General features: G+C 43.3%; 1 protein-coding gene across 3 annotated transcripts in view; it reads left to right on the top strand.

Moving 5' to 3' along the window:
• The window catches only part of Nup188 (nuclear pore complex protein Nup188), an 87,769-nt gene that overhangs the window by 47,242 nt on the left and 16,620 nt on the right, over nt 1-23,907 (top strand). For all 3 annotated transcript variants that reach the window (XM_084589336.1, XM_084589315.1, XM_084589327.1), the window contains 10 exons: nt 1,706-1,822; nt 2,698-2,773; nt 6,797-6,949; nt 7,038-7,112; nt 8,051-8,124; nt 8,508-8,671; nt 12,201-12,316; nt 15,200-15,331; nt 16,153-16,221; nt 16,819-17,022. In XM_084589336.1, coding sequence (XP_084445462.1) covers nt 1,706-1,822; nt 2,698-2,773; nt 6,797-6,949; nt 7,038-7,112; nt 8,051-8,124; nt 8,508-8,671; nt 12,201-12,316; nt 15,200-15,331; nt 16,153-16,221; nt 16,819-17,022 — 1,180 coding nt within the window. The remainder of the gene's footprint in view (nt 1-1,705; nt 1,823-2,697; nt 2,774-6,796; nt 6,950-7,037; nt 7,113-8,050; nt 8,125-8,507; nt 8,672-12,200; nt 12,317-15,199; nt 15,332-16,152; nt 16,222-16,818; nt 17,023-23,907) is intronic.

Below are 23,907 nucleotides of genomic sequence, written 5' to 3'. Positions count from 1 at the left end.
TAGATACAATAGACTCTTGCAAAAAAAAATGAAAAATCTGCTGCTTCCTAACGTCTAAAGCCGCCATAGATTACGCTGTTCTGAACGTTTTGCATGACAAGTTATGGCTCACAAGTAAGGACAACTCTCGCAAAAGAAAAAAGAAATGCTGCTTCTAAACGTAAGCAGCCGCCACAGCATTCACTATGTTGCACGCTCAGCACAACGAAAAGGATAAACGACTTTCGCAAAAAAAAAAAAAAAAAAAAAAAAAAAGCTGCCGCTTCTTAGCGTCCACAGCCACCGTAGCTTACGCGCTTTCAAAAGCACAACACGATCCCACACCGCACGCAGAGCGTTCACAACACACACTGAAGTGTCTACCACAGGTTGAACTGGCTTGTCCATGCATGCGTATTGCGTGCTGCTGCGAATAAAGACCGGGAAAGAGAGGAAGGGAAGAGATAAAGCTCAGCAGGAGAGTGGGTGCACCTTTGCGCTGCTCTATTGAGTTTTTCCCCTCTTTCAAACATCATGGCTGCATTGGTTCCCTCTCTTTCCTTCACGCACATGGCTTGCAAACGTCACGTGCTGGCGCGTGGCAAACATGGTGGCAAACGATCGCCGCAGATACCACAGATTCACGCGCCTTTGGGGAAAAGGCGCGGCGCTGCCCAAGACCAGCCGTCGCCGAACTGTGCCCTCACATTCCTTCCGCGCGTGGCTTGAAAACGTCAAGCGGCAAGTGGCCGAGGGTGATGTGATCGTCTTTGGGGAAGGCACATGTCCAATGCGTGGTGTGGAGTTCGATATATCGAACGACCGGTGAAATTGAGTTCGATATACGACGCAGCTTTCCTATACTTTTACATGGGATTTTCAAGGGAATATTCCGTGAGTTCGATATAACCAAAATTCGAATTATCCGGGTTCGATATATCTGGGTTCGACTGTATCACATTTTCCTCACATCTGTTCAGATGACTGCCCTTGAATCTTTTTCTTGTTGTAACTTATAGATAGGGGTTGATCTTCTCACTTTAAACTGAAAAAAAAAAAAAATGACCCACAAAAATGTGGTTTATTCAGCTTTCAAAATTCAGTTGTAACAGATAAAGGTCCGTGTTATTGACATGCAGGGCATATCTGTCTGGCTGTTCAGCACAAGTTGAAAATTAACTATTTATGGAAGCCAGGAATTTGATGCACCACTGGTATTACTGGATAAGTAGTTGCATTTGGTTAATTTGAGGTGTTGCTCTGAGAGCTTACACGCCTCTTTATAGACTGGCAAGTACTGCCTGTTTGCCTCTTGCTAGCTAAGTACTGTTGTTTGTTATTGCCAACTGCTTAGGGCAGTTAGTTTTTCTTTATAGACTGCATGGTGGATACTGACATGAAACCATGCATAGGCATCACAAGAAAGTTAACGTAACCGCACACAGTGCCTGTTGTTATCCGTTGCAGGTTGAATGAATGATGCCAGAAAGTGAACTGCAGAGCCTTAGTAAATTACATGTAGTAGAACTGTTACATTGTATGGTTGTGTCTTCACTGCACTGGTATCCCTAGGATACTCAAACTACTCCAACAAATATTAACTTGGTACTTGAGTGAAACAGTGTATGTAAGGAAAGGTGTACTGAATTTGGAAGAGCGAGCGAGGCCTTTCGTTTTGCCACCATGGACCGTCCTAAGACAGTGCGTGTCTCTCGTTCCTTTCCAGCAAGTCGTTCTGGGGCCTTGTTTGCTTTCCCTTGATGGACGAGACTGTAGCGAGTCAGGAGTGCCGGTTGGTGGCCTTTCTTTTCAAGACGCTTGCCCTGGAGCTATACCACTCTAAGTAAGTGCCCTTTATGTCTTCAGCTTTTTTTTATATATATGTTGTTCTCATTTACCAAGTTTGAACTTCAATGTAGCTATCTAACGTGGCACATTCTTTTTTTTTTCTTTATAATGATCCACGGCCTGTGGCCGGTAGATGATTTTAGAATTAATTTGTTCTCTCTCTCATATCTTTGCAGTTTTTGGTTTCAAGAGTGAATGGAAACTGTGTTAATTTCAGATCGTGCGAAACATATAAAGACAGATTCTAACATTTCATCTTCACTTGTAATTTTGGCTCCTGGGACAGCTGGCATAGAAGTTGGAATGAATTAAAAAAAAATGATGAAGTGATGAATATGTTATAGTTTTCTTGTGCCTTGAGGGACCTGAATTAACTTTGACAAACAATTCCATCTTCGTGATACGAAACTCACACGGTTGCAGAAAAATAAATGTCGTCCAAAATTTCATTTTTGTTTCTTTTTATAAACAAAACTTGTATGCATTATGTTGTTTCAACTGTAACATATGTACCATTTGTAGGGGTGCGGAAGAGCGTTTGGAACGTCTGACTTTTTGTACATTGTGCGCAATGCGCTCTGGCCGAGGAAGTTTCAAAGATTAATTTCATTCTGAAATTCATGTCATCTGGATTCCTGCTGCCAAGATTCTACTCTAATAGCCACAGTTCGGGCTGTTTAAATCGAAACTAAAGCAGAATGAGAGAAGAAAATCAATTATAAATTGGTATTTACTTGGCTTGGCATATGGCACATTTTCAAGTGGGGATTCATGTAGTATACTGATGTCATCCCCACCATTCCAAATAATAAAACATAGAACCAACCTGAACATAGAACCTTTTTTCTGTTCTCTCTGTTCAATACTCAGCAGTGAACTTGACCCCAATGTGAAAGCTGTCCTCGACAAGGCCAGGCAAGGAGGACAAATAAAGGCGTGGTCTAAGGTGAGCTCTTCAGTGTTACCTTTGCGTGACAGCTTCAGAATGTAACGGTTGTTGTGTATGCAATAAGTGCCTAGCAGTTTTTGGCAGTGAGCACTCTTCTTAGTTCGCTCTGTTTTATAATTTTTTTTTTTTACTGCTTATTTAACAAAAACAGAGATATGCAGTTTGGACAGGTATACACATAAGCGTGGTTCATTTTAAAGTTTTTTTTCTGCAACATTTCCCTGATCTACTCAGTAAGCCACAGTGGAACTGCAACGACAGCAGCGAACGCTTTTGTATGTAGTACTGCGCAGCGGCCTTAGCAGGTGGTAGTGGCATGTGCTCAAGTTCTGATTGGTCGCTAGGTTCTACAGTGTCAATAGACCACGTCAGATTCTTTTGAGGAATTGAACCCTTCTAGACCCTTTGTTCCCGAGTCAAACACAAGCGGGACTTTATATTTGGCTCAGGTGGTCTTTCGCACAATGTGGTAGCTTACGAATGTATCCTAAAGCGTATATGTGTGAGATAAGAGATAAGTCGAACCCGGTTATATCGAACCCAGATATATCGAATTTTGGTTATATCGAACTCACGAAATATCCCCTTGAAAATCCCATGTAAAAGTATAGGAAAGCCGCGTCATATATCGAACTCAATTTCACTGGTCGTGCGATATATCGAACTCCGCACCACGCACTGGAAAGTGTACCTTCCCCAAAGACGATCGCATCACCCTTTGGCCGTTTGCCATGTGACGTTTTCAAGCCACGCGCGGAAGGAATGAGAGGGGACAGTTCGGCGACGGCTGGTCTAGGCAGCGCCGCGCCCATTTCCCAAAAGCGCGCGCATCTGCAGTTGTCGTTTCCCGCGCGCCAACACATGACGTTTGCAAGCCATGTGCGTGGGTGTGCCCATTCTTTTGCTGAGCTATCTCTCTCCTTCAGCACGTGCTACGCATGCGCCAAGCCAGCTCAGCCCGTTTTCAGACAGACGTCTGACACGGCGGCGCCGCGGCTATGGTGCCTGCCGATGTTAAGAAGCGGCAGCTCTCTCTCTCTCTCTTTTTTTTTTTTTTTTTTTTTTTAGCGCAAGTCATTATTTCTTATCGTTGTGCTGTACGCGCGGCGTAGCGTAAGATATGGCGGCTGCGGACGTTAAGAAGCGGCAGGGTTTTTTCTTTTTTTTTGCGGGGATGTTTATTTTACTTTTTTTTTAATCGTTTATCTTTGCATGTATGAATCAGCGAAAGCACGCGGTCAGCTGCTGCGATCATGACGCCCGCCCCAAGCGCGGCGTGATAAATCGAACCAGGCTTGCGCAATCAAGCCATCTCGGGCACTCTGCCAAGTTCGCTCCCCGCCACCGCAGGAGTGATCAAAAGATAAACGCGCCCTGACGTTATCGCTGCGCAGCATCTTGGCACGCTGCCAATGAGCTGTGGATGAGACGACCGAAACGGACTGACGCGCGCCATCCACATGCAAGCGAAAATGCTCGCGATTTCTGCCTCCGCGGCGACACAGAAACCTTGTTTTGAGCTGCCGCGGTGGGTGGCTAGAGCAGCGAGAGGGACGCAGTTCCAACAAGATTTAAAATTTTCGCTCTGTCGCTGCCGCTCGTCGCTGAGATCGCTCAGTCGCTTGCATGTGAGCGAGCTGGCCTTAACGCATTTTTATTTTTTTCAAATTCTCGGGTGCAAAAGTGGAGGGTGGGTTCATTATGCGAGTGGGTTGATTACGCGACAAATACGGTATCGTTTTTTCGCATCGTAAGCGCCGTCACAAGCCGATTTCTGTATATCGAATTATCAATATATCGAACTATTTCGCGATCCCCTTCGAGTTCGATATATCCGGGTTCGACTGTAATAGATAATTCTGCATCAATTGCCGAGGCTAATGATGACAAGATTTTTTAGAAATAAATGCAGGTTAGCTGTGCTGATAGCTAGAATAATTATTCCGAGCATCAGGAGCTGTGTTGAGCCAACAATGTTTTGAGTAGATATGGAAAGCATTTTTTCTGCACTCCGTATTTATTCGCTCTACGACATGTGCGTAATTCCTCGTTGAGTGAGTTAAATATTGCCGTCAGGTATTTATGTAAAAAAAGGTTGAGACGATGATGCAACACTTGGGTAATCCCATATATTCTTACTTTTGTTAAGCTGCTGGCAGCACCTTGTTCATTTTGTTACATTACAAATATAATCATTTATACAGTAAAGCTTGTGAATTCTAATTTTATGGGACCGGCCAAAGAAATTTGAATTATCAAATGACTCTGAAAGAACTGACTAGAAATTTGTTTAATGACAAGACAGGGCAGTGGTTGCCTGCTTTCTAGATGAAAGCAGGGGCCGAATCCACGAAAGAGTTCTCTTTGGAACGCGTTCGCTTTGCCGTGACGTCAATTTGACGTAGGCATCGGGGGGGGAAGGGTGGGATGAACGCTGGGGGCAGAGAACAGCCAGTCGGCTTTGCTGGGCGGTCCCATCTCGGTTGCTCTACCTTGACGCGGGCCTTCTCCTCGGGAGTCGAAGGAAACGACACCCAGATTTCTCAGTGCCTACACGCACGATTGCCTAAGCGACGGCCAAAATAGTCCCGCTCACCGACGTCTGCGGGAGCTGTATAGTTGCGTCGCTGCCGACTGCCGCCTGGAAGCCTCCGGTAGCGAAGAACCGCAGCGCGCAGAGTACTTTCCGCTCTGTTTTGAGTGCGCTTTTTCTCGTTGGGCCAAGGTGGAGTTATAGCTCTTCGCATAGCCGGCGTACAAGCCCCTTCGACAGTCTGAAGTGCCTTTGGAAAGCATCGTCAGGCATGTCGAAAGGATCGTCATGAGCTCGACCGCCGAAGCCACCGATCACATTTGCTGAGCAATGCGAACAACAGCGGGGCGATGTGGGGCATGTACGGCATGATTCTTGCGCTGAAGCAAACACCACTTACCGATTTTTACACACAGCGACTGAACGCGTTCGCTTTCATTTGATTGGCATGTCTCGTGACGTCAACGAAATTTGTGGTCCCGCCTTCGTGAAATGGCGTCACCACCAGCAGCGGGGACACGCTGCCAATGGAGCGAGGCGGCGAGAGAGGAAGCGAACGCGCTCCAAAGTGAACTCTTTCGTGGATTCGGCCCGGTTCTACAGTGACTTACTTTTTATATTTCTGTCAATGCTTTATTGCGCGCACACGGTCGCGACTCTCAAAGCATAACTGCTCGAGAATGGTAAAAGCCTCTCCAGCATTCTTCACTGTACGACACGGTTGCAGCGGTGCCCCCTAACAAGTACCCTGCATCTTGTGTGAGGAGGCTTCACCGCACGACATGTGAACAACTTGATGAGCACACTGTTATGCCACGGGGGAAGAAGCAAACGAATGGAAGCTTGTAAAAATGAAACCGAAACAAACAGATCAGCCTAATGGCCTGATCTTGAAAGCGAGGCTTTTGTAGTTCTTTATCACTGAGTGTCATATAAGACAGTATATAGGATAGGTCTTTATATAGGACAGTATAGGACAGTCCGCAGTACTATTGACAAAAAGGGAAACTACATTAAGTTCACATAACACAAAGCCGTATCTAAATTGTTGAATGCTGCTTATGGGGTGTCAATACTTGTAATTTCACGTCTTCATTAGTGACTGCCTTGAAGTGAGCAGTTTAGGCGTCTTGTGCAGGTGTGCAACTTGTGTCACGCAGACAGATCTATCCTCACTATTACACTGCAGTGAATTGCCAGCTGATGTAAATAAACAAGGCTGCTGTAAATGCAACAGTTAGAGCTGTGCAATTTCTGCTATTGCTGTGGCATTCAAAATTTCAGTTTTAATTCGCGTTGCCTGCTTTTTCATGCCAGCTTTACTGACTGACCTTTGTTTTTGCTGGTCATCTGCTCTTGAATCCTTTTTCTTATCCTTGGATTAAATTTATTGTGGGATTAATGGAGTTTGTTTCTTTCAATTAAGCCTTTTTTATGATTTAGTCATGTACTTTCTTTTCAAGCACAGTATGGCCCTCTCCTTTCAGGTTGTGACCAGCAGTCTGACCAAGTATCCTGGCACTAGCAGTATAAACACTTCGGCTGTGAGCATTACGGACGTTAGTGAACTTCCCAACCCTGTTGCTGAGAGCTTCGTGCTGCTCTCTGGGTGGCGCGACCTATGTGTGACCCTGTCACAGGTGAAACTGATTTGCTAGTACGCACTTTGCACTTTGCTGGTACCTTAACGAGGTGAAGTAACACACTGAATTTTTTTCGCTCTTCTAGTGCCGTCACGTGCAGCTTCTGTCGGCCGACAAGAATTGCATTCTGCAGGATCTGTTGTCCACCTTGATCACTGATGTGAGCTGTTTGGTGATTCTGTACTTGGCATGATTACTTTGAAGAGCAAATTCGGATGCAAGTTGAGCGGTTTCGTAACATGTCCTTTGGCTGATAGATCCATTTGTTGCTAGCAGCCAGTGTATTAAGGGAGTAATAACTCATTCTACTCCACCTTGAGGGATTCCCCTAAACATTCGATCAGCCAGTGTATTGTGTACATTTGCTGTGAATTAATGCAGACTGAAAATTCCGAAAAGTAATGCGTGAAACACATAGACTACATGATGGGAGTTTTACTAACGACTTCAAAATTAGGAGCTCATGTATATATAGTAGCATTTTAATGCAGTATGCTGCATTCCAAGCATTCCTGTGATAAAATGTTGAGAGCCTGGTGCAATGAAGCTCACTTGTTTCCTGAAATTTCTTCATAGAAATGCTGGTTTTCTGAAAATTTCATTTTTTTAAGGCGCATGCCAAGGATCGACTGTGAAAATTCTCTCCTTTTCTAATTAATAATTATGCAGTTTCTATACTGGGTCCTCGTATGCATCCCCATTGTGACTCAAAACTACTTCAAGTTCTTACACTTTTTTTTTGATTAATTCCTGCTTTCCACATGAAGTTGGTATGTAAGCAAATTGGGGCATTTTGGACACATTAAAGCATTCACGCTTGCGAAAGGTCGCACTCACTGGGACCGTATAAGATATAAATCAAGAAGGTGTCAATTTTAAAATATTTTTCTCAATTCAGTTTTCATGCTTGGCTTTAGATGTCTCTTCTCGTGACTTTACAGGTCCGGGTTCATTTTCCTTTTAATGCGTCCACATGAGAGAACATCGTGCCGTGTATAGTCAAGAATCTGAAAGGGATAATTGTTGAAAAATGAGAAGTAGCTTGCATTTTGATGTTAGTGAATGGAGTGTCTTTGTTTTCTTTTTCTCACCTCTCAGGAAGTTCTGGCGAATCACAAGATCAGCATTCTACTTGGAGAATTGTATCTCATTCTGCTGAAGCACTGGAGCAGGTTTGTGCATTGTTGGGTTTTATGTCGTTCGCAGTTACGAGAAGTAAAGACGTGCCATACTGGCATGACAGCCTGAAGAAATTGTTGTGCACCAGATTTGTTTGCGACACGCAGTCATGTACAGAATCCCTTCATTTCTTCTCTGTGAATGCTTGGGAAAACTGACCGGTGACAAATAGTGCCTGTGTATCATGTTTCTGACCTTTTCTAGGCTATTAAAGCGTTGTTTTCAGCCCAATTAGCGTCACGGACACAGGTCACTTTTCGTTTGTTCTCAATGAAGCACAGATCTGTTTAATTACACTAGAACATTGCATGTGCAAAAGTCCTTCGTGGATATCAAAGTAACAATGTTATGTTTTGCTTCCTTCTCTTTTTTGCAGTGACTCCCCGTCTAAGGCATCTGACTGGATCGACAGTGTGGGCACCGTGCTTCACGTCTTGCAATCGGGCATCATGTCATACCACCCAAGGTTGATTCTTGTATTAGGTGCCATAGCGGCCTCCATGGTTAAGATGATTAGGTTGCATCAAGGTGCTGAGAAAGGTTAGGATCTTTTGTTGGTACTAGTAAACAGCAGTGCGTAACAAGCTACACTTGTTTTATGTGTCACATATTTAATTTTGCTAGTTTACACATTACATGTTAGGGTAATTGACGTAGTGTAGTATAAAACTAGTTAGTGAAATGTAGTAGTGTGTGCGTTAGTCCCCCAAGAATGGTGGTGGTAATGCAGTCAGCCTCCAATAGATTTTTAGTTTGTTAGTTTCACTGTTAGATGGTTAGTTTCACTGGTCGAAAATAACAATTGAAGGATATGCTCAAAGTTTACAGGGAATTGAGCCCTTGCTTGCATGACATATATTCCACAGTCATAATCTCTGCTCACATTCAGAAGCAGTAATTGCATAAATGATCTTAAAGTTCTGGTATTATATTCGTTCAAGAGCATCTACTGTCTTTTTGCCCAAATGAAAAATACTAGTACTATCGCAACTCGAATTTTTGCTTTCACTTCATACAAGGTCAGTTCCTGAACTGTTTTGCATCATCATGAGAGGTGCCTTGCTAAAACTACATGTGGAATGCTCGAAATGGACCCATTCTAAACTAAGCACTATTGGCGGCTCAGCTGCTTAATTAAAAAAAAATAATTGTCATATTTGCAGAACAACCGTTATTATTAATGGCCTGCTTGTCGCTTATCTTTATTTTTGCTTAATGAGTTTTATGAATTTTTGACCTGGCGGCTCAAATTAGTGTGTGTTTACCATAAAGGAATATATGCACATGTTATTTTTTAATATCAGATTTTTTAGACTAACAAATTAGTATGCTGATTTCAAAAGTTACTTAGGGTACTAGTGGAATAATTTATTGTGTGTGTACACAGTCAAAACTCGATTTAACGAAACCCGATTTAAAGAAAATCTCGATTTAACGAAGGTATCCTAATTCCCCCTCAGACGCCCATAGGGTTCAATGCTTTGACTAACCCGAAATAACGAAACCGATTCCGTGATCTGTCCCGATTTAACGAACCTTTTTCGAGAAATAAAGGTGAAAAAGTGTTAATTTTTGGTCTATTTTGTAGACAGCACCCCAAAAGTTTTTGATTGCGAGTCAGCGGTAACAGCGCGGAGCATCTTCATCCCGTCGCTTTTTTCAAACTGCGCGCGGCGCCGGTCGTGGTGCTGGCGCTACCCACTCGAAAGTAGCGCGGGGGGTCATGACGATGACCATACGGACCCCCAAAGATTGCGCTAATTGTATGATTACCAACTTTGGCGCCAATTTGTCATTAGCTGTGTGGCTTGCCGTCCCGTCGGCGGTATTTAGGGAAGATTGTTGCGCCGCTAGCCGAACCGTCCTTTGGGTCGGTGCTACTGGCGTGAATTCGTCACGCGCGAGTGCTACGAAAAGTGAAAATGGTACGTGCTAACCGATACGACCGCGATAAGCTGGTACGGTTTATGCGGATGCAAAATGCATTATGTTCAATGGGTGCTCAGTCGGGGACTTGACTTTACTACTTTTAAAACGAAAGTACTGTTTAAGCGGGTACGTTTTAACGAAGTTTTACTGTAATCGAATGTACTGAATTATGTGCCCAAAAAATGCCTCATTCAATTTAACGAAGTTCTCGATTTAACGAAATAATTCACGGCTCCCCTCAACTTCGTTAAATCGAGTTTTAACTGTGTATATATATTATAACGGACTCAGAACAGACGCACTTTAGAAATAAATGCATCTCCTGCATTAATCATAAGCTCCAAAAACTTCAAGAACTGTTAATAAGTGTGAATTCTACTTCACATTAGTAAGTGCACCTCTCAAATTGCCTATAAAATTAGTCCTAAATACTTCCTTGCCATTCAGTTTAAACTCGTGACATCATCACCGATAGAGGCAGTTTGCGACTGACTGACAGCAAAGTGTAGACTTACTTGAGAAATCGACTGTTGATGGTCTCATATGTATTTTGTTTATCACTTGCAAAACCTGCAATAGGGTTGGCTTTACCGTATAGCAGTTCACTTCACGATGACAATCAGGAGGCAAGGAAGGACCACAGAGAAGTTCACGGTGTGTCTTCGACTCACATTGGCAGTTGAAAAGCTCTCTCCTCATGCTGCGTGCAGAAATAAATGTCTGCAGCTAAGTGGCTACCGAAGCCGTAACAGTTTTCTCTTGCTGTTGAGCTAAATTGGGCATGTTAACTCTGCAATTTCTTCTTTCTCTCTTTTATTTTTCCCCTGTTTTTTCCAGCTTATAAAGGCCTCATTTCACGTGAGACTATAACCTCTGTGCAATTAGGCCGCGGTATCCTGTCAATAGAGTCCAACTCGTATTTGTCTTCAGGATCCTTTTAAAGAACTGGTTTCTAGAACTACAGCATTGGGCAAATGGTCTTAACTTGTGGGCCCACAGTCAGTTGTCCTTGCAAGAGAGCCTAGTGGTCAAAAACTAGGGGGGTGTGAATATTCGAAGTTTCAAATACCTATCGAATATGTTTTTTATTAGATTCGTGTGTGATTCGAAAAAGAAAACCTCCGAATACACCAAAATATTTCGAATTCACTGCAGTTTCATTACACTATGCACTTCACTGCAATACTCGACCGCGTGGACTGTGCAAAGAAGCAACCTCAAAATGCGGGGTGGCCGTTTTGTGAAGAGGGCCTTCCGAATAGTGTGCTGTTTTTTAAATCTCATTCGATAATTAGAGCTTTCGGTTGGCTCGGACATTTTTGCTGGTTCCTTGAAGGCTGAATTAATGATAGTTTACTGTATTCAGCAGCAATGACAGCTCCGCTCTGTCTCATGCAAGTCCATCGTATGCAAAAGACTGCTAAGGGTTTACCTACCATTCGAATTTTAAAATAAAGAAGATGAATAACATTGTTTTCTTTTTTAATTTTTCATTCTCCTTTTGCTGATCAGATATTCAGTTCGATATTTGAAGGAATATTTTTTTTCCTGCATTCGTTTTCAAAAATTTCAATATTCACGCACCCCTATTAAAAACTCGCGGTCACACAGTTAGTAGTTCTTTTTTACAATGCGACAGCAAGTGATTGCATGCTCTTGATTTTACACTGATTTTCACCTGAATAGAAGTTAACAAACACAACAACACCTAAAGCAAGGCTTGAAATACTGTCAGTTTAGAACGTGGGGTTTAGGCTGCAGCGATAGCATAGTGGTCTGTGCTGCGGATAGCAAAGCTGATCTGAACAAGCCGCCACTGGTTCGAATCTTTCTGACAGCTATGAAATATTTTATTTCTTCAGTATATTTATTTAAGGAACTGAGTGATGTCATGTGACCTTTTGACATCATCACTGTCTCATCCAGTCAGCGACTTTTGTGACCAACCGTACATTTTTTTTTCAACGGTGATGCTTCTGATGCTTTTGCATTAAATAAATGTATGTTGTAAAGTTATTGTTACATTTATTGCACTTCTTACTAACTCCGCCAAAAATTGTGATCGGCGCTTCGGAGAATTTTTTCTTTTAATGCGTTTGCCAGTTTGTTTACTTGATGTGTGCGCTCTTTCTCCTTGCAGAGGCGTGCCCTCCGAACCTGCACAACTGGGTGGGATGTCTGTGTCCCGTGCTGACGTACTATGAGCGCAGATGCAGTCAGGAAGGACTCAGATCGCCAAACTCTCTCATAGTTCAGGTACAGCCTTCACACTTGCAACAAAGTTTTTTCCGGTCAGAGTAATGCGGTCACTTTGTGCACAACTGGGCAGGAAGACAAGAGCTTCTGTGCCAGCTACGCGCAAGTGTTTCTCGTACGCGACGTGTCTCCCCAATTCGTGGCACAGCGTTGAAGCCACGACAGGTTCAGACAAAATAAGCAAAAGCAAAGCCTGTTAGGAAACAGTTTATTTAACCTAACGCAAGGCGAAGCACACTGCAGAAGAATGTTTTATCCGATAAAATAATGGTTTGGTAAGGTGACCAGGTCGTTGTCCTGATCGAGTTTCTAGGAAAGAAGGGATTCGTATCAGGATTGCAATAAAAAGCTTCCCACCAGAAGCACCTGTTTTTATCTCCTGCAGTATCGCACAATGAGAAACCACAGTGCACAGCTAGCGCGCCGGGGCCACTGCCGACTCCTCCGCGACGCGGTGACTCCGAGGTGCCGCCGCGCATGCGCATTGACATCATTGCTCTTCCGATGCGCCGGAGCCACTGCGCATGCACGGGGTATATATATGTGGCTGCGCCGGTACCAGCGAAGTCAGCCATGGAGAAGTTGAGCTGAGCAGAGGCTGATCGCCTTGTGCTAGCAAATCTTCGTAATTTGTTGCTTCCGCTATTCTACTTGGGATGGCCATTAGTCAAACCACAGCCAATTTTTTCCACACATTTGTGCTGTTTACCTTTGGGGCACCTGTACCTTTGCAAACTAGTGTACCCTCAGCTGCACGTGCTGTGGCATTTATAGTTTGAAATGGTATTTGCATGGCGGTCTCATTTCCGGTAGCTGTGGTAGCATGGGAGGGATTTTACAAAGCTGTCTCCTTCCATGTTTGTCCAAGTTGCATGTGACACCTCCACCGCTGAAAGGTCTTGTTGCATATGCTGCTACGATTGTTGGGTGTAATGTTGACGAGTGCTGTCGAGTTCGGCCTGCATTTTACCTACGAATACCTCAGATGGGGAGGTGGTTGCAGTCCTGGTTAATTTGATAGGCCCGGTCAGCGCAAGCTTCACATGTACGCCATAGGTTTTGCTTCCCGCTTGTGGCATGCTGGCTGCCACTTCTGCCGTGTCAAACTACCTCTGATCTAAAATCATCTCGCTTTTCAATGAAAAGACGCAATATAATAGAAATATCTCCTGCACTTTGCTTGATTTGAAAGACTCAGCTTCGTTTGCATGCTTTGCTGCAAGAGCAATCACAGATCAAGTTATCAGGTGCATTTGGCATGTGTCTGCACATGGTTTAACACAGGTGAAATATTTGCAGTCAAACTTCATTATATGGTGAGCGCTTAAAAAATCACGAGATACTTTGATAGAGCCGAAATTCATAAACCGTTTGATGAGTTAAGAGAAGGCAGTTTGGAGGATGCTCACTTAAAAAAAACTGGAAGACTGTTTATGATGCTTTATCTTCATTTCGAAAATACTCACAGCGATTCCGGAAGCCACTGGAAACCAAGCCCCAGTTAGTTACATTGGCTTGCCCGCGCAGCGTCACCAGCGGGCAGCGGCGGCAGGTCGAATGCTAGCTAGAATAGCTTGCTCGCATCAAAGCTATGTAGTATGGAAAAAAATATATACGGTTTAACTCGGTTAATCATGGAATATCGTGCAGCAGCAGGGCGTTTTGACAGGATTGTGTTTGGTTTGTCACAATTATTAAACATTTTTTTTGCTGTGTTAATCAGGCGGCCATGTTTCCAAACCGCGCATTGCGTATGTGCTGGAGTACTAAAAGTTTCGAAAGCTCTGCAGAATCTGCAGTGGAGAAATAAGAAAGCCTGAGCATTGCTGCTGCATAGGGTACATCGCGCGTTCCTTGTCGAACACAACGAGAGTTCCGTTGAATGCATCAAAGTTCACTGGTGTTCTATAATTGGTTTACAGGAAAAGAAAGGCGCAGTATTTGCACACTTGTTTCTGTGGATACCTCAAGTCCCTTGGAAAGGTCAAAGGTCAAATCGGCTTCAGACATGGGTTTTTGTGATAATGCGGGTTCATTCCACTAGTCTCTTTTGTAGTGCAGTGAAGCATTACGCCTGCCATTTAAGCAGGTGCTGCTTGAGGCTGGAAAGTTTGTTATATATGTTTTGGGGCCGGTATTTAAAGGGAAAATTATGCATTTGTTTATTTTTATTTATTTACATTTCTGGAGTGCCGTGAAGGCATAATTACAGGGGGGGGGGGGATACATAGATACAGAAATCTGTGATACAGCTTGTGATATATCTAATAATTCGTAACATTTATGTTTGTTAAATCAAACAGGCGACGGCAGGAAATTAGGTGTGCGAATAAGGCTAGAAAGTTTGCAGGGGTTATTTGGATGCAGCTAGCGTAGTACCAGGTTAATTGGAGGAATATGTAAGAGGCCTTCACCCTACAGTCGGTATGGTTCTGCTGGTGACGATGATGAAGGTTTGACTGTATGGTGATAACCAGCAACGTAAGGAGATGCAGCAAGGGTGATGGGATTCGTATTTTGTCTACTACAGAGGCTGCCAGTGTATGATCAGCTCTACCCATTTGATGCACTTGGGATCTTGCTTTTGGTTGTCTTGGGTCTTAGTTGCAGGATGTGCCTTGTGGCAAGCCTGGACATGCCCCAATACTCTGACTCTCAACAATTGGAAGTTGAAAGGGAGCAAGGATTTTTTTTTATTATGTGGACTTAGAAATAAGGGGTTTCTTTTTAGATGCAATTACTTTCTAGGCCTAAGCACCAGCTCAATAAAAGTGACAGTTCATAGCTGTTGAAGCTGTACTGTGTGCTGCTGCCATCTGTTCCTTCAGTCCTGACCTCTGCTTGCTTGTTACAAAGCTTTCTCTCTTCATCTTGCATACCCAGGCCAGTACGACACTGACCATTCTCCTCAAAGAACTGCTGTCCCTGTCGAAGGACAATGCCGACTACATTCCTGTTCTTCAGCAGAACCTGGTTGTTGGACAACTGGCACGCTTGCTGCAGGGATCTCTTCAGGTGCGTAGGCAGAGGAACGTGTGCGTGACAACCAAAATATCTTGAGGTCAGTGACCATTGTCATTGGACTTCATTTTAGTCTACTTAATGCAAAAGTCAGTGTCTTTGTTGCTATGCACAGCAATGCTGTCCACCACCGCAGTGTAGTGCGGAAGACGAAGGCTTAGATGTGGGGTGGACGATCTCTTGACAGAGCCCGAAGAACGGGCTGGAAGGTGATCATAATTGAAAGCGTGTTAAATACGCTGTTCAACTGGAATGTCATATTGCTTTCGCTCGTCCGTTGGTTTAACCATGCTTAAACGTGCCAAACTTTTATTTTCTCTTCAATTTAAAATTAAGTTTTAAACTAGTGCCTACGTTTAGTGGAGCATGAAATTCTGCACATTGCTTCATCAAACGAAATATTGATGCAAGCAATTTGCGCAAAAGAGACAGGTATCACGTGTATCACTTCTAGTGATCAAATGGTCATTGGAGCAGTGCAATAAATGTAGTGTTAATTATACTAACATCCCGTAGGGATAGATAGTGGACAAGCAACAATAGAAAACAACCGAAAAGGCTGCAGTTGATATCTGCAGTTTTTCACTAGGTTCACCTTTTTTTTTCTCTCTCTTTTTTTTTATTGCTCAAGCTCTTTCTTCTAACTGCTGGTGTTTTACGTGAAACTATGCAACTGTAGGCCGCTTTATCCTAGCCCTTGAACTTTTTAACTGCTGTGTTTGCAGTGTTCCTGGTGTCACGAACATGTAGGATTTGAGAGGAAGCCAGTATTTTTTCACCGTGCTGACTATGCATCTCTTGTGTACTTGTTGCAGGCTAGGAAGGACAGCCGTTTAGCTCAAGCCATCTGTAATTTCTTCCTCACCCTCACGACTGTGCCTCAGGTATTTTTTCTGTGAACTTGTACATTAGGGGGGGGGGGGGGGGGGGGGGGGGGGGGGGGCAATGTACTAGTTCGTCCAATTCATAATTGACAGCACATGGCAGTCATGGATTTCAACTTGAGAATGAGGGTTAAACTTCAGTTTCCTTTAAAAATGAAAACTGTGGACCATACTTGCTTTTTCAGCATTCCACGAGAACTGTTTCAGCTGGTACGGCTGCTGTATCTATTCGTTGCTGGTTCATTTCTCAATGTGCTCCTTTCGTTCTATTTCACTTTACTAGTGTAATGGATAATGTGCCTGATTACGCATTAGGTGCATAAAAAAAAGTAGCAGCGTTGATCTTTCTTCTTTCAAGGTTACCAGTAATATGTCAAAAGCTGATGACAAGGTAAAAACACTGTTCTGCAAATTTTTTTCTTGCTGAGGTGATTCAAGCAAATTAGCTTGGATTAAAATGGATTAGAACCATCAGACTGGGTGGCTTGTGTGTGTGCGTGCGTGCGTGCGTGCGTGTGTGTGTGTGTGTGTGTGTGTACACGTGCTTGTGTTTGTGTAGGTGTGTGTGTAAATGACCACTTTCTTTTGCCGGGACAGATGGCGGAGGCACTGCAATGCAGCGGTGTCATACACCACGTTAGCCCCTACCTGTTGGCTTGCTACCAAGGCACCGACAGCGGCTGGCTGACCGTGTACCAGCTGCTGGTCCAACTGGTCACCGCACTGCTGCACTCACTGCGCCACTTCTTTCTTGAAGATGCCCTGGGTTTCATGGCAGTGCACGTGGGCCGGCTCTCAGCCGTGAGTGAACAGCATTTGTGCATTAAAACAATGTTGTGCCTTACAGTCTCATGACTCTTGAAGAAAAGAGGCATAGATACATGGACCTTACTGCTGTGCTATAACAAAACATAAAGTGACCTACCAGTTGTAGTACTTGGATTCAGTGATCCCCACCAAAGTGCACACGGTCACGTGCTAATACGAGTGGTGGAAATTTAAAATATTTGCCGACGGTCATCATGCCTGCGTAACGTGACATTCATCGGCAGCTTGTGTACTGAATGCAATGTTTGCTGGGAAACAGAGGCGCGCAACATCTCTGCTCAGAGGTGTGCACGCCGCTAGCACCAATTCTTGAGGACGCCTCCAATCCGTAGAATGGCAAGTAATGCCGCTTTCCTTAAGAACGACGATATTTTAAACACTAGAGAGCCTTTCTCATGCTAGTAATAACTTGCACGGGTGTTGGAAATATTAAATTCGTCATTGTCAAGGGCATTGCAGTCGATGTTTCGGCTAATTCGATGCTTTGCACGAACAGATTATCTATTTAATGGTGGCACGTAAAAACTTTAAGGAAGTCGCGCTGCATATTTAACTCCAGTTTCGTCGTTCAGTGCACATATCGAACTGCGTGCCGCACGTCGTCGAGCTGTACTTCTCTTAACACCATTCTTTGGTCACATTTGGATCACAGAAACCAACTGCACCCACGCTTTAATAACTGATTATTCTATTCACACCGTGCTGGTTGCAGGGTTAGAGGTCTTTTGATAGGCAGTAGATAATTTTAAGGGACCATTGGCTATGGCGTTGATGCGTAGCAGGCTAGGCCTAGCAACGCCTGGTGAGGAAATACCCGTCACTGTAGTCTGATGCAACTTGAGAAAAAAAATTAGTTGTGGTTTAGCTCTGGTTAACCCTAGTTGAATTGCGAAAGCAACGGCGGAAGCTTCTTTTGCCTACTACATTATTCCCCTATGTGCCTGCGTGTCGTAGGGGTAACGAGAATACAAACGTTTGTGGCAGGCTGATTCTGATATCACCCTCCTGTATGAAAGGAGTGACCCGAGTTGGCAGCTCCTGCCCGTGGCATAGGGGTAATGTGAATTCAAATGTCATGAGGGACCACGGACACGGCACACAGTGACGAGCAGTTAGACCTGGTGTAGTATTGCTTTCGCAATAAAAGCAGGCGTTCTTCAAAGAAGACCCTTCAGCCGATGGCGTTGACCAATCATCACGAGGCTGCGGCAGTCCGATTAAGCCATGGCAAACCCCCTTTCATGTTTCACAACCTGTGTTATCATGCTAGCCAGGTTCAAGGGGATTGTCCACAATATCGTGAGAGTCAGTCGATTCAATGCCGTTGATTGCAGTGGGTTCCCCTGAGTGTCAAAAGCCGCTTTTCTTCTTGAGTTGTATCCGATTAGATTGTGGTAGCAATATATATTTTGGCCTATAGGCTACAAATAAGCTTATCTATTGCCATTATTTATATATATATATATATCTCAAACTATTTTACAATTCTCTTCACATTCAGTTATCCGTGTTTGACTTAAAGGGACACTAAAGAGAGAAAGGAAGGGGATTTGCATCGATAGAATGCCAGTTCCTGATTACAAAAAGACCACTCTTACTGAAATCAGAGCTCTTATAAGGTAGTAAAGAAGAATAACAGAAATACAGGTATCGCCACCACAGCCAAACGGCCGAGGCTCGCAACTACAAATCACGTGACGCGCTAGGGATCCCGGAGGCTGACAAATGCGAATTACGTTGAATGTTTGAATGCGGTAGTACGTTTTTTCTCAAACATGATAACACGCTTTTATCATACGTAAACGACGGCGAAAAGACAACGTAAACGTTGCAAGGCAAATACAAAAATATACTTGGAGGCGCCACAAGCGCCAACTTCAGTTTTGGTTATGTTTCGGCTCAGGCATTTCGTGCGCACTCGGATAGTTTGTTTGAACCTGCAGCGCCTGAATTACGAGCTTGGAGCAGCAGATGCGCCTTGATGGTTCCCATTTGAGCATTCGGAGGCACGAGCGAGCGAAATCCGCTACCGCCGACACGCTCCTTCGTTCACACTTCTGCGCCAACATATCGCCGCCGTTGCCGCTTCGACTGCGACCTGACCGCTTGACTGCAGCTACGTACGCCACGAAAAGCATACATATGCTAAGTACCGAAGGAAAAACGCATTATCATTAAATTGTTCACTAAATCATGGCACATCTGACCAACATATACTGCGTCAACAAGACCTTCAACGTGCTATTTGCAGGCGTCGTAAACAAAAGGGGCATACTTGCGCTCATACCAAGGAGAGCGTCGATATATTGCGCTCGTCGCCTGGCGAAAAAAAAGGGCCTCGGGTAAAAAGTAAAAACTAAAAATAACGAAGCACCAGAAATACATTACAAAAGGTTAAAAAAAAATCTGTTAGTAAGAAAAAAAAAAAAACGGCCAGAAGCGGTGAGACTCGAACTCTCTTCTGCTTGTTCCGTAACGTTCGGCGCTAACCGCTCGGCTACGCCGCGCCACAAGAACCTTGGAAATAGTTTTGGTTTTTATGTCATGGCCCCATTTACAATAAAGTGTTTCTGCCGCCGGTCTAAAAATTACAACTTCTCGATCATCGGCGCATGATGCCTGCTCTCACGTCTTGCAACTAATGTACTGGATGCCTATGCGCACTATATTGTGCACTGGATCCATTTTAACATGTGGAATTTCACAGCGCTGGCAAATGTAGTGGCGCCGGCACTTCGGTCATGTTCTGCTTCCGTGGACGTAATTTTCGCTGAACACGGAGCTGTAGCACAAATCTTGAAGGAAAAAAGTGCGACGAAGCTTCAAAACTGACAAGCGCAGCAGCGAGGACACTATTTTGCTGGTAACTAAATCTTATTTGTATGTAAACATGTCAGGAAGCGTTGCGATGACCGAGGGCTCGGTTTGTTTATACACAGTGCAAGGAGCGCAAAAGCTTGAGAAACATGTAAAGTATTGTGCATTACGAGCCCTCTATGTTTTTTTTTCTTCCTTTATGGGCCCATCGCTCGGTAAATTACTCTCTTCATCGATTTATTTATTTCGGCTGAGGCCGTCATTGCGAGTACGCTGTTGCCAAGTTGGCCCTTGAGGGACGCGACGCCGCGGGCCGCGCCGGCTCGCTAGCTATCACAGAGTCTCAGCTTACGTCATAGTGTGCGTCACTCAACTCCAACTACGTAGTTGGAGGCCACAGTTTGAATTCGACCGGCGGGAACAAGAAAAAACCTCAACTTCTTATCGCAATATCTCAGCAATTATTCGATTTTTTGCTGCCGGATATGCGGCGACAGTGTCACCAAGTGTAGTTTATTAGATTTTCATACCATCTTTGGCTGTCTTTAGTGTCCCTTTAAGGTTCATTCGTTTAGCAGGAGTTCCTCAGTTGTTTTGGCACTCCTCTGCTGAGTATAAGGCCACACATTCGATTTCTGGCTATAGTGGCTGCACTTTGATGGACGTAAAGTGCAAAAATACTGTGTGTTAACAATTTTTTGCGCAAAATAAAAACTACGTTATTGCAACATTTTCACCATTTTAATGCAGTGAACTGTCATGTGCCTCGTTTATATGTAGCTTTACCACAGATATCATCTATGGTAAACTCTTTTTCTAGATGATTTTGCAGTAATAGTTTAGTGGGAAGTTTCATTATAAAATTAATTTTCAGATAACCGATGTGCAGAAATTTTGTCTGTGCTAACCACGCCGTGCGAAAGTAAAAGCTTTCTACGCATATTTATTTTCTATTGCAAACTCTACTATATATAGTATACAGACCGTAAACTTAATACAGTCGACTCTCTTTATGTTGAGCTTGAAGGGGCCAGAAAATTTGTTCGTCTAATCAGAAGTTGTCTGAGGGGTAGATATGGGACTAAAATCATGATTTTCATCAAAAACAAAAAAGCGTTATTAAATTTTTGTTGTTTTGAATTATGCATGTAATGTAAAAGCTTCTCACCATTTTTGTCATCTATGCTGTAGAAAAATTAAAATTTAATTTTGTTCAAAGATGGCGTGCACTGACCACTGAAAGCGAGCAAAAAACTGAACGCGGAGTGTGTCCCCCACTTAGAATGCTTGTTTTTCCCTCTCTCTAGCCAAAAACAGTGGGGTAAGGCTGAGACAAGAAAGAACTTCCCACATGTAGTGCCGCTATTATCAAACTCATCACTGTGTCCAGCATAGTTGTTTCTCACTGAGTCAAAATTAAGCAAGGTTTGGACCGCAGTTTTAAAAACATGAGGTAGATAACGTAGTTTTACAAAATATTTTATGGGTATTTTCAAGTTTCGAAACACTTTTCAGACATTGTTTGGGGCTTGAGGAATTGTGAACCATGTTCCCGAACAGGCGCTCTTTAAGTTTCGGGTTGAAATTTCCAATTTCGAGTGCCGCTACACTTGCCAATTTTATTAAAGGTTTTTATTTATTTATTTACAGAAGACTGCTGGCTTTATTGCAAAGCCTTAAGCAGGAGGGGGTGTAAAATACACTTTGACAAAAAGAAAACCTCCCTGAGGTACACGCAACTCAGCACACAATACCGAAAGAAACAACATTATACAATATTAGACGACGCCTGGCGTCAAAATGAGCACTGGGGAGAAAAAAGAATATGAAAATGTTGAATGCTGCAAAATTGTTACGAATTCCTAAGCGACTCCGTAAATGACTCCACAGTAGAAGCCTCTACAATATTCGCTTTGAGGACATTCCATTCCCGCACAGTACGGGGGAAGAAAGAATTCTTGTATGTTTCAGTGCGGCATGAGTATTCCTTCACTTTTAAAGAATGGTAGGATCGTGTCGAATGACCCGGGACGAGCTCAATGTACTTGCTGCTGTTAATTCCTAATTTGTTGTGAACAATCATGAACATATATTTAAGCCTCTCGCGGTATCTCCTGAGCTGCAAAGAATCTAAATTTGCTTTCTCAAGTAGCATGGTAGGGGACGTCTGCCAGGTGTATGAATTATAAATAAATCGCACTGACTTTCTTTGAATATTTTCGAGTGTTTTAATGTTTTCTTTAGTATAAGGGTCCCACACAACAGAGGCGTATTCTAAAACAGGTCAGATAAAAGTTTTGTAAGCTAGTAACCTAATTTCCTGCGTAGAATACCGGAGAGATCTTCTTAAAAAGCCAAGTTTTTTCATAGCTTTATTTTTAATATTAGAAATGTGTTTGTTCCACCGTAGGTCAGAGCTAATCGTTAATCCCAAGTACTTGTAGCTGTCCACGGTAGACAGGGGATGGTTATTAATAGTATAGGCAAAACTTAATAGCCGCTTCTTCCGCGTAATAGACATTGAAACTGTTTTTTTAGTATTAATACTCATCTGCCACGTTGAGCACCAATCATGAATTTTAGCCAAGGCGTCATTAAGAAGAAGCTGGTCAGCAGGAGTTCGTATTTCATGATATAATACACAATCGTCGGCAAACAGCTTGATTTTGACAGGAATTTCTTTAACCATGTCATTTATAAAAATTAAAAAGAACAATGGCCCAAGTACTGAGCCTTGTGGGATACCGGAGCTTACCAAAGCTGGGCTCGAACATGCATTGCCGATTGATATGGACTGATATCGAGACGATAGATATGCTTGTGTCCACGTCAACAGTAGATCGTTTTTAAAGATAGTATTTAGCTTTAGCAAGAACTTTCTGTGTGAGACCCGGTCAAATGCTTTTTCGAAATCTAAAAAAATGACATCAATTTGACACTGGTTATCAATGGCTGCGGCAAAATCCTGCATCATCTCTAGAAGTTGGGTCACTGTAGAGAAGCCTTTGCGAAAACCGTGTTGCCGGTCGTCAATTACGTGATTGGTTTCCAGGAAGGCTGATATATGCCCAAAAAGTATATGTTCAAGTATTTTTGAAGAAGTACACAGTAAAGATATTGGCCTATATGAGCTAAGTAGAGATGAATTTTCAGTTTTGGGAATAGGAATAATTTTTCCATTCTTCCAGTCCTCCGGGAGCTCGGCGTTTAACAGAGACTTCTTAAATATGAGCGTTGAGTACTTGGAACACCATTCGGCATATCTCACAAGAAACGTATTTGGTATGTCATCAATTCCCGGCGTCTTTTTTGCATCACAACTGAGAAGCAGAGAGAAAACACCTTCTTCAGTTACAGAAACATCAGTAATAGGCGGACAAGCTGAGTTATAATGAGGCTTTCTACCATCATCGTGCGTAAACACAGTACAAAAGAAACGGTTGAAAGACGAAGCAATCTGTGTTGCATCAGTAATCAGTTCGCCGTCAACGGCAACGCTGTACACAGGTTTCTTTTTCTTTGATAACTGCCGCCAGAACTTTGCAGGGGACGAAACAAGAAAGTTTTTCATAGATACGCTAAAGTGATACTCTTTTGCTTTTTTGATACTGTGTTTTAAGTTCAAGCGCATATCAGACAGTTTAGCAGCATCAACTGCCGACTGGCTTCGCCGAAGTTTTTTGCGAACTCTCTTAATCTTTCGTCCCATGCGTACAAGTTCCCTCGTCATCCAAGGGCTGCTGGCGCGTAGGGTAATTACCCGAGTAGGCACAAAACGCGAAATGCAATTCAGAGCAAGGTTCTTAAAGAAAACCCAGAGATTTTCTACTGAGCAGTCGCAGGATTCGTAAAGAACCACAAAATCTGAGAATGAAATATCAAGTAAGTCTAAAACTGCAACATCATCAGCACGCGAGAAGTTTGGCACAACACGCACCTCTTTCTTTTTATTTTTCGGAAGAAGCAATGGAATGTTTAAAGATACCATAACATGGTCAGATATGCCTTCGAAATATTGAAGTAGAAGACCGCGACGAAAGA

Source organism: Amblyomma maculatum, chromosome 1 (genome assembly GCF_055883805.1).
Source record: "Amblyomma maculatum isolate TAMU_Amacu chromosome 1, ASM5588380v1, whole genome shotgun sequence".
NCBI lineage: Eukaryota > Metazoa > Arthropoda > Arachnida > Ixodida > Ixodidae > Amblyomma > Amblyomma maculatum.
Note: the sequence above shows the minus strand (reverse complement) of the source record. Positions and strands in the feature narration are given on the sequence as shown.